This window comes from Arachis stenosperma, chromosome 1 (assembly GCF_014773155.1).
Source record: "Arachis stenosperma cultivar V10309 chromosome 1, arast.V10309.gnm1.PFL2, whole genome shotgun sequence".
Lineage (NCBI taxonomy): Eukaryota > Viridiplantae > Streptophyta > Magnoliopsida > Fabales > Fabaceae > Arachis > Arachis stenosperma.
The window spans coordinates 49,180,185-49,191,167 of record NC_080377.1 but is presented as its reverse complement, the minus strand read 5'-3'; the positions used below and the strand labels follow the sequence as shown (position 1 = coordinate 49,191,167).

The 10,983-nt window shown below is 40.1% G+C and overlaps 1 protein-coding gene across 1 annotated transcript; it reads left to right on the top strand.

Moving 5' to 3' along the window:
* The first annotated feature begins 3,620 nt into the window (after positions 1-3,620).
* Positions 3,621-5,344, top strand: LOC130979480 (uncharacterized). Its single transcript, XM_057902934.1, has 2 exons — positions 3,621-5,280; positions 5,328-5,344. Exons 1-2 carry the CDS (start codon positions 3,621-3,623, stop codon positions 5,342-5,344), a joined length of 1,677 nt encoding a protein of 558 aa, XP_057758917.1.
* The last annotated feature ends 5,639 nt before the right edge of the window (positions 5,345-10,983 follow it).

The following is a 10,983-nucleotide window of genomic DNA, read 5'->3' as shown; positions in this document are numbered from 1 at the left end:
TTCATAGTGAAGCGCGAATGAACATCTTAGATAGGAACAAGCGTGTTTGAATGGAAAACAGAAATAATTGCATTAATTCATTGAGACACTGCAGAGCTCCTCACCCCCAACAATGGAGTTTAGAGACTCATGCCGTCACAAAGTATAAAGTTCAGATCTAAAAATGGCATGAGATACAAAATAAGTCTCTAAAAGTTGTTTAAATACTAAACTAGTAACCTAGGTTTACAGAAAATGAGTAAACTAAGATGGATAATGCAGAAATCCACTTTTGGGGCCCACTTGGTGTTTGTTGGGGCTGAGACTTAAGCTTCTCATGTGCCTGGGCTGTTTCTGGAGTTGAACGCCAGGTTGTAACCTGTTTCTGGCGTTGAACTCTAACTTGCAACCTGTTTTTGGCGCTGAACGCCAGACTGCAGCATGGAACTGGCGTTAAACGCCAGTTTACGTCATCTATCTTCATGCAAAGTATGAACTATTATATATTTCTGGAAAGCCCTGGATGTCTACTTTCCAACCCAATTGAGAGCACGCCAATTGGACTCCTGTAGCTCCAAAAAACTATTCCGAGTGCAGGGAGGTCAGAATCCAACAACATTAGCAGTCATTTTTCAGCCTAAATCAGATTTTTGTTCAGCTCCCTCAATTTCAGCTAGAAAATACCTGAAATTACAGAAAAATATGCAAACCCATAGTAAAGTCCAGAAATATGAATTTTTCCTAAAAACTAATAAAATTATACTAAAAACTAACTAAAACATACTAAAATCTACATGAAATTACCCCCAAAAAGCGTATAAAATATCTGCTCATCAATCACTCATTACACACTTAGATACAATTTTTGTTAGTTTTTTTTTGTTATTGTTCTTCTAGAGAGAGAAACCCTTACTCCTCTCAAGATTTAGTTTTATTTTGATCTCCCATTGTTGAATTTCTGGATTGGATTTTGTTAATTGCTAGTTATGACTACTTAATTTGAATTCCCTAGTATAATTTTGCTTAGATCTTGTGTTGAATTATGTTATCTTGTTATTTTCCAATTTTCTACCCATTTCATGAATACTATGGATCTTGAATTCTATGAGCACATTGATGTTTTTTATGATCATTAGTGTTATTTGAGTTATTCTTTATAGATAATTGTTAGTGGGTCCTTATAATTTCCAATTTAATTGCAATTTGAACTTGTCTATTGTTAGTGCATTCCATGTGTTTGATGAAATGTTTCCTTTGATTATAGAGTAGTTCTCCTTACTCTTGGTCTAAGCTACGAGAATTGGGTGACCTTGAGTTATTGGGTCTCATTGGAGTGTTGATTGGAGAATCCTTTGTGGTCAAGTTGACAACCATTGACACCAACCCACTACTAATCTAATTAGTAAATTGGTTGGGACTTATGGGTTGAAATTGATCAAGCCACTTGACGTACCTCAAATCTAGGAGTAGATGTTACGTACTTAAGGTTCTTGGAAGTAGACTTAGTGAGTTTGGTTCCTCACAATTAGCAAATTATGGCTATAGACAAGGATGGTGACCCCAATCCCCATGCTTAGCCAAGAGTTCCTTTTATTATTCATATTTGAAAACTCAAAATCTCCCTTGTTTAGTTCTAGCTTTAGATCATTGCTTAATTCTAAAGTAGAAGTAGATTATAGGTTCTCTTGATTTGGTTACTTGATTTAGTTCCTTGCATTTTAAGTTTCCTTGCACGATAAGTTTAGTAGTTTAATTTTGTGTTATGACTTCCAACCCTGGATTTCTAAGCAATGTTAATGCACATGTTTGCCCATTCTTCGTGAGACGACCCGAGGTTTGAATACTTCGGTTAAACTTTTATTCGGGTTGAACTTGTGACAACCAAATCCCTCTTTTAAATTTGATCCGAGGATTAGTCATTCGTTTGGAGCTATACTATTGACGAATTCATTTTGTGAAATTCCTAACCGGTACTTGTACTTGGCTTATCAAATTTTTGGTGCCGTTGTCGGGGAATGAGTGCAACATATGCCTTAGCATTGGTTATGTGAATATGTAGATAGTATAGATAGTTTACTTGCTTTCTATATTTTATTCTTAGTTTAGATTTCTTGCATACATGAGCTATGACTCTCATGTTTGATGACTCGGTCCCAACCAAACGCTAGCTTAGCCGAGCTTGATTTAGAAATTGAAAGGACTTTGTAACGCACTCGGCAAGCTAGGCGTCGGTTGGACTATACAGCTAGTACTTCGGCCTCACTTGAGGAGTATACCGAATCACTAGACGGGTCCGAGAGCGACTTGGAGTCCATTACTTCTTATTCTTCTGTTGGCACTACTGATACATCTTCGCATTCCACAGGTGAACCTCACATGGCGGAGCCACATAGGATTACTTTGCATGAACAAGGGGCGCCGGACCTCATTCTTCCACCATTGCAAATGAGGTTTCCCAATCTTGACCCAAACTTTGAATTGAAAAATAGTTTGATCAACTTGTTTCCTAAGTATCATGGGCTTCCGGGTCAAGACCCAATCAGACATCTGAGAGATTTTCAAGTGGCTTGTGCTACGGCTCGAAGACATGGGGCCGATGAGATTGCTTTCATAGTCTATTCCTTCCCTTTCTCCCTTGAAGGGCAAGCAAAATAGTGGTGTTATTCCCAACCGGATGAGGTGGTGACCAATTGGGATTCCTTGAGAAGAGAGTTTTTAGACAAGTTCTTCCCGCTAGAAAAGACCGACTACATCCGGAAGGAGATCTCAGGAATAATGCAAAGAGATCAAGAGACTTTGTATGAGTATTGGAGTCTTGCCCCCACCATGGGTTGAACACTCACTAGCTCATAAGCTATTTTATCGGAGGTCTTTGTGCGGAAGATAGAAGACTACTCACCGCTTCTAGTGGTGGTTCCCTTTCCAAAAACAAGACAGAGACGGAAGCATGGAGCTTGATAAATGATGTTGCCAATGCTACACAACACATAAGGGTGAGGAGCAACCCCCTAAAGGGTGTGGCGGAAGCATCCCCTTCTGAAACAAGTTTGACCAATGTACTTGGGGATATGACTACCATCCTCACCGAGATGCATAAGGAGCAAACGGCATTCTATTCCATCCAAGCCATCCAAGCTTCACCCCAAGTTCCTCAAACTGAAGGGCCTCCTAGGATATATGTTTTGTGTTCTAGCACCGCACATTACACTGATCAGTGCCACCAAATTCAAGAGGAGTACACCTTTGTTGTAGCCAATGTGAATTGTAACAATTGCCCATCCTACCAAAACCAAGGCCACAACAACTACTCTCATGGCAATAACTCCAATCAAGGGTAGAGCGATAATGCACAAGGGAATCATTAAAATAAAAAATGGAACAACTCTTCTTCTCACCACAACAATAACCACCAATCTTCATCCCAATACCATAACAACAATAACCATCAAGCCAACCAAAATCACCAAAACCAAAACAACTACCCTAGATACCAAGCACCACATCAAAGACAACAAACCAACCAAGCCTCTTCTTCTTCTACCAACCAAGTTGATGAGCTTAAAGCTATTGTAGAAAAGAATGAAGAGAATAACAAGGCTCAATTTAGTGCTGTGAATGCTCAATTGGCCAACATCACCGAGATGATCTCAAGATTGGCTTTACCCTCCTCCAACAACACCAACCAACCCTCAAGCTCTTCTAACCTTCCATTTCAACCCCTTCCAAACCCAAATAATGCACTCAGTGCCATTACACTATGGTCAGGGACTACCTTAGAGGAGATACCTGCTAGGGCCTTGGAAGACATTCATGAGAAAGAAGTGGTTATTGAAGCTCCACATGAAGAGGAGGAGATGAGCACAAGGCAAGAGGAGGAAAAAGTGAACCTCAAAGAGCCCAAAAGGAAAGCTACAATGGATGAGTCCATTCCTATTCCATTCCCTTCCATGATAAAGAAGGCCAAGAAAGCTCCGGAGTTTGATTTGAACATGCTTCAAGCATTCAAGAAAGTTGAGGTAACCATTCCACTTCTTGATGTCATTCAACAAATTCTGAAGTATGCAAGATTCTTAAAAGACTTGTGCATACACAAGGATAGGATAGGTGAGTTGGAGACATTGTCATTGGGTAGTTCTATTTCTGCATTGATGAAGCCTATTCCTAAAAAGTTTGGTGACCCTAGACCTTGTTTGGTTTCTTGTCGTATTGGTGGAGTTGTTTTTCATGACTGTATGTGTGATTTAGGAGCTTGCGTGAGCATCATACCATTCTCAGTGTTTGCAAGGTTGAACTTAGCTCCATTGAAAAGGTTGACTGCCAGATTTGCCTTGGCCGACAAGGGTGTGATTACCGTGATGGGAATAGCCGAAGATGTGCTTGTGGCAATCAGGGATTTGGTTTTTTCGGTCGACTTCTACATCCTTGAAATGCCACCAACAGAGGGTAGAAGTTCCTCCTCCGTTCTACTTGGTAGACCCTTCTTGAAGACCTCCAAATTCAAATTGGATTCCTTCACCGGCACATACTCTTTTGAGGTTGGAGAAAAGACAATCAAGTTCAACTTAAAGGAAGCCATGAAACACCCACCCGAAGAGCATTCCGTCCTCCAATGTGATGTAATTGATGAGGTAGTAGCAGAAATGCAAAGCAAAGATCAAAACGAGCTATGCTACCCTATTGTTGAGGAGAAGGATGATCAAGAGGGTAAACAAAGAAAATTTGTTGAGAGTGATTCCCATGAGCTTGGTGAAAAAGAACCGCAATTGGAGGTAAAAAGTGAATTGAAGCCTCTTCCATTTCATTTGAAGTATGCATTCCTTGGGGACAATCAAGAGTTTCCAATCATTATTGCTAGTGAGCTCTCTAACCAAGAAGAGGAGAAGGTCATAGAAGTCCTAAGGAAGCACAAGAAAGCAATCGGTTGGAGCTTGGGTGACATTGTGGGAATTGACCCGCATATGTGCATGCATCGTATCTTTCTCCAAAAAGGTGCTCGGCCGGTTAGACAAACCCAAAGAAGACTCAATCCAACTATCCTTGACGTGGTGAAAAAGGAAGTCACAAGGCTACTTGATGCGGGTATCATATACTCGATTTCTGACAGTGAATGGGTGAGTCCGATCCAATTTGTCCCAAAGAAATTGGGCATCACCGCCGTCAAGAAGGAAGATGGTGAAGTGGTCACCACAAGAGTACAAAATGCTTGGCGAGTGTGCATCGATTATAGGAGGTCGAATGCCGCAACGAGGAAAGACCATTACCCCTTGCCATTCATTGACCAGATGTTGGACCAACTTGAGGGTAAATCCCATTATTGCTTTCTTGATGGTTTTACTGGATACTTCCAGATTCGCATTGCTCCTGAGGATAAGGAAAAGTCCACATTTACTTGTCCCTTTGGAACCTTCACTTACAAAAGGATGCCATTTGGGCTATGCAATGTGATGAGTGGATAATTTATACGCTTTTTGGCATTGTTTTTAGGTAGTTTTTAGTAGGACACTTTTAGGGATATTTTTATTAGTTTTTATGCAAGATTCATATTTCTGGACTTTACTATGAGTTTGTGTGTTTTTCTGTGATTTCAGGTATTTTCTGGCTGAAATTGAGGGACCTAAGCAAAAATCTGATAGGAGGCTGAAAAAGGACTACAGATGCTGTTGGATTCTGACCTTCCTGCACTCGAAATAGATTTTCTGGAGCTACAGAACTCCAAATGGTGCGCTCTCAATTGCGTTGGAAAGTAGACATCCAGGGATTTCCAAGAATATATAATAGTCCATACTTTATTCGAGTTTAGATGATGCAATTTGGCGTTCAACGCCAGTTCCATGCTGTATTCTGGAGTAAAAAGCCAGAAACACATCACAAACCAGAGTTAAATGCCAAAAACACATTACAACTTGGCGTTTAACCCCAAGAGAAGCCTCTGCATGTTTAAAGCTCAAGATCAGCCCAAGCACACACCAAAGTGGGCCCCGAAAGCGGATTTCTGCACTAAGACTTATTTCTGTAAACCCTAGTAACTAGTCTAGTATAAATAGGACTTTTTACTATTGTATTTTGATCGGTGCAGAGATCTTTGGATGAGCTTTTGGAAAATCTTTGATTATTGTTAGTCCTTAGACATTGGGGGCTGGTCTCACGGCCATGCCTACCTTATTTTCACTTATGTATCTTCAACGGTGGAGTTTCTACACACCATAGATTAAGGTGTGGAGCTCTGCTGTTCCTCGAGTATTAATGCAATTACTATTATTCTTCTATTCAATTCAGCTTATTCTTATTCTAAGATATTCACTGCACTTCAACATGATGAATATGATGATCCGTGACACTCATCATCATTCTCACCTATGAACGCGTGCCTGACAACCACTTCCGTTCTACCTTAGATTAAGCGCGTATCTCTTAGCCTCCATTCCGAAAGATTGGAGTCTTCGTGGTATAAGCTAGAATTATTGGCGGCCATTCCTAAGATCCGAAAAGTCTAAACCTTGTCTGTGGTATTCCGAGTAGTATCTGAGATGGAATGACTCTGACGAGCTTCAAACTCGCAAGTGTTTGGCATAGCGACAGACGCAAAAGAATCACTGGATTATATTCTAGCATGATCGAGAACCGACAGATGATTAGCCGTGCGGTGACAGTGCATATGGACCATTTTCACTGAGAGGACGGGAGGTAGCCATTGACAATGGTGACGCCCAACATACAGCTTGCCATGGAAAGGAGTAAGAATGATTGGATGAAAGCAGTAGGAAAGCAGAGATTCAGAAGGAACACAGTATCTTCATGCGCTTATCTGAAACTCCCACCAATGAATTTCACAAGTATCTCTATCTCTATTTTATGCTTTATTTATCTTTATATTCGAAAGCCATTATAACCATTAGAATCCGCCTGACTGAGATTTACAAGATGACCATAGCTTGCTTCATACCAACAATCTCCGTGGGATCGACCCTTACTCACGTAAGGTTTATTACTTGGACGACCTAGTGCACTTGCTGGTTAGTTATGCGAAGTTGTGAAAAATAGTGATATTACAATTGTGCGTACTAAGTTGTTGGCGCCATTGAGATCACAATTTCGTGCACCAAGTTTTTGGCGCCGTTGCCGGGGATTGCTCGATTTTGGACAATTGACGGTTCATCTTGTTGCTCAGATTAGGTAATTTTCTTTTCAAAAAGTTTTCAAAAATCTTTCAAAAAAGTTTTTATTTTGTTTTCGTTTTTCTAAAAAGAAATTTTTGAAAAACCCAAAAAAATTTAATAAAATCATAAAAACCAAAAATATTTTGTGTTTCTTGTTTGAGTCTAGTGTCAATTTTTAAGTTTCGTGTCAATTGCATGTTTTTAAAAATTTATGTGTTTTTCGAAAACTCATGCATGGTGTTCTTCATGATCTTCAAGTTATTTTCGGTAAGTCTTCTTGTTTGATCTTCGTATTTTCTTGTTTTGTGTCTTTTGTTATTTTTCATATGCATTTTTTAATCCATAGTGTCTAAACATTAAAAATTTCTAAGTTTGGTGTCATGCATGTCTTTCTTTTCTTGAAAATTTTTCAAAAATAAGTTCTTGATGTTCATCATGATCTTCAAAGTGTTCTTGGAGTTCATCTTGACATTCATAGTATTCTTGCATGCATCATGTGTTTTGATTTATAATTTTCTTGTCTTGAGTCATTTAGTTGTTTTCTCTCTCCTCATTAAAAATTAAAAAATAAAAAATATCTTTTTCTTATTTTACTCATAAATTTCGAAATCTTTGGGTTGATGGTGGATGAAATTGTGATCACATCAATGTAGTATTCTTTGTTGTTGTATGGAATCATTATTATGGCACTTATGTGTGGACACAACTCCGTTCAACTAACCAGCAAGTGTACTGGGTCGTCCAAGTAATACCTTACGTGAGTAAGGGTCGATCCCACAGAGATTGTTGGTATGAAGCAAGCTATGGTCACCTTGTAAATCTCAGTTAGGCAGATTAAATGGTTATGGGTTTCGAAAATTAATAATAAATAGAAAATAAAAAGGGATAGAAATACTTATGTAAATCAATAGTGGGAATTTCAGATAGGCGTGTGGAGATGCTAGAATCCTTTCGAATCTCTACTTTCTTACTACTTTCATCCAATCCTTCTTACTCCTTTCCATGGCAAGCTGTATGTAGGGCATCACCATCATCAATGGCTACTTTTAATCCTCTCGGGAAAATGGTCCTATGCGCTCTCACTGCACGGCTAATCGTCTGGAGGCATCACCCTTGTTGATAGCTACATCCCATCCTCTCAGTGAAAATGGTCCAAATGCTCTGTCACGGCACGGCTAATCATCTGTCGGTTCTCAATCAGGTTGGAGTAGAATCTATTGATTCTTTTGCGTTTGTCATCACGCCCAACCTTCAGGAGTTTGAAGGTCGTCACAGTCATTCAATACCGGAATCCTACTCGGAATACCACAGACAAGGTTAGACTTTCCGGATTCCCGGGATCCTACTCGGAATACCACAGACAAGGTTAGACTTTCCGGATCCCCATGAATGCCGCCATCTATCTAGCTTATACCACAAAGATTCTGTTGGGGAATCTAAGAGATATGCGCCCGGCCTAGAGTAGAACGGAAGTGGTTGTCAGTCACGCGCGTTCATAGGTGAGAATGATGATGAGTGTCACCGATCATCACATTCATCAAAGTGTTGTGCAACGTATATCTTGGAATAAGAATAAAAGAGAATTGAATAGGAAGTAATAGTGATTGTATTGAAACTTGAGGTACAGCAGAGCTCCACACCCTTAATCTATGGTGTGTAGAAACTCCACCGTTGAAAATACATAAGTGAAAGGTTCAGGCATGGCCGAATGGCCAGCCCCCAAAACATGATCAATGGCCTCCTAAGATGAAGAATAAAACAAAACTGAGACCAAAGATGAAACGTGGTCAAAAGGCGTCTAATACAATAGTAAATTATCCTATTTATACTAGACTAGCTACTAGGGTTTACATGAGTAAGTAATTGATGAATAAATCCACTTCCGGGGCCCACTTGGTGTATGCTTGGGCTGAGCTTGATCTATCCACGAGCTGAGGCTTTTCTTGGAGTTGAATGCCGAGTTATAACGTGTTTTGGGCGTTCAACTCCGGGTCGTGACGTGTTTCTGGCGTTTAACTCCAGACAGCAACATGTAATTGGCGTTCAACGCCAATTTACGTCGTCAATTCCCGAATAAAGTATGGACTATTATATATTGCTGGAAAGCTCTGATGTCTACTTTCTAACGCTTTTGAGAGCGCGCCATTTAGAGTTCTGTTGCTCCAGAAAATCCATTTTGAGTGCAGGGAGGTCAGATTCCAACAGCATCAATAGTCCTTTTGTCAGCCTTTTTCAGAGTTTTGCTCAAGTCCCTTAATTTCAGCTAGAAATTACCTGAAATTACAGAAAAACACACAAACTCATAGTAAAGTCCAGAAATGTGAATTTAACATAAAAACTAATGAAAACATCCCTTAAAGTAGCTTGAACTTACTAAAAACTACCTAAAAACAATGCTAAAAAGTGTATAAATTATCCGCTCATCACAACACCAAACTTAAATTGTTGCTTGTTGATGAGCGGGTAATTTATACGCTTTTTGGCATTGTTTTTAGTTAGTTTTTAGTAAGTTTAAGCTACTTTTAGGGATGTTTTCATTAGTTTTTATGTTAAATTCACATTTCTGGACTTTACTATGAGTTTGTGTGTTTTTCTGTAATTTCAGGTAAATTCTGGCTGAAATTGAGGGATTTGAGCAAAACTCTGAAAAAGGCTGACAAAAGGACTGCTGATGCTGTTGGAATCTGACCTCCCTGCACTTAAAATGGATTTTCTGGAGCTAAAAAACTCCAATTGGCGCGCTCTCAACGGCGTTGGAAAGTAGACATCCAGGGCTTTCCAGCAATATATGATAGTCCATACTTTATTCGGACATTGATGACGTAACTTGGCGTTGAACGCCAAGTTCATGCTGCTGTCTGGAGTTAAACGCCAAAAAAATGTCATGATCCGGAGTTGAACGCCCAAAACACGTCATAACTCGGAGTTCAACTCCAAGAGAAGCCTCAGCTCGTGGATAGATCAAGCTCAGCCCAAACATACACCAAGTGGGCCCCGGAAGTGGATTTATGCATCAATTACTTACTCATGTAAACCCTAGGAGCTAGTTTATTATAAATAGAACTTTTTACTATCATAATCTCATCCTGGATTGTATTTTGAATCTTTGATCATTTGGTCTTGTGACCACATGGGGGGCTGGCCATTCGGCCATGCCTGAACCTTTCACTTATGTATTTTCAACGGTGGAGTTTCTGCACACCATAGATTAAGGGTGTGGAGCTCTGCTGTACCTCAAGTATTAATGTAATTCTGTTTTCTTTCATTCAATTCTCTCTTATTCTTATTCCAAGATATTCATTCGCATCCAAGAACATGATGAATGTGATGATTATATGACCCTCATTATCATTCTCACTTATGAACGCGCGTGATTAACAACCACTTCCGTTCTACATGCAACAGAGCTTGAATGTGTATCTCTTAGATTCCCCAACAGAATCTTCGTGGTTTAAGCTAGATAGATGGAGGCATTCATGAGGATCCGGAAAGTCTCACCTTGTCTGTGGTATTCCGAGTAGGATCCTGGGAGTCCGGAAAGTCTAACCTTGTCTGTGGTATTCCGAGTAGGATTCCGGTAATGAATGACTGTGACGTGCTTCAGACTTGCAAGTGATTGGCGTGATGACAAACGCAAAAGAATCAAGGGATTCTGTTCCAGTAGGCGCGGGAACCAACCAGTGATTAGCCGTGCTGTGACAGAGCGCGTGAGCGTAGTTTTCACTGCGAGGATGGGATGTAGCCTTCGGCCAGGTGATGCCTCCAGACGATTAGCCATGCGAGTGACAGCCGCAGAGGACCATTTTCCCGAGAGGATTGAAAGTAGCCATCGTCGAAGGGTAAACCC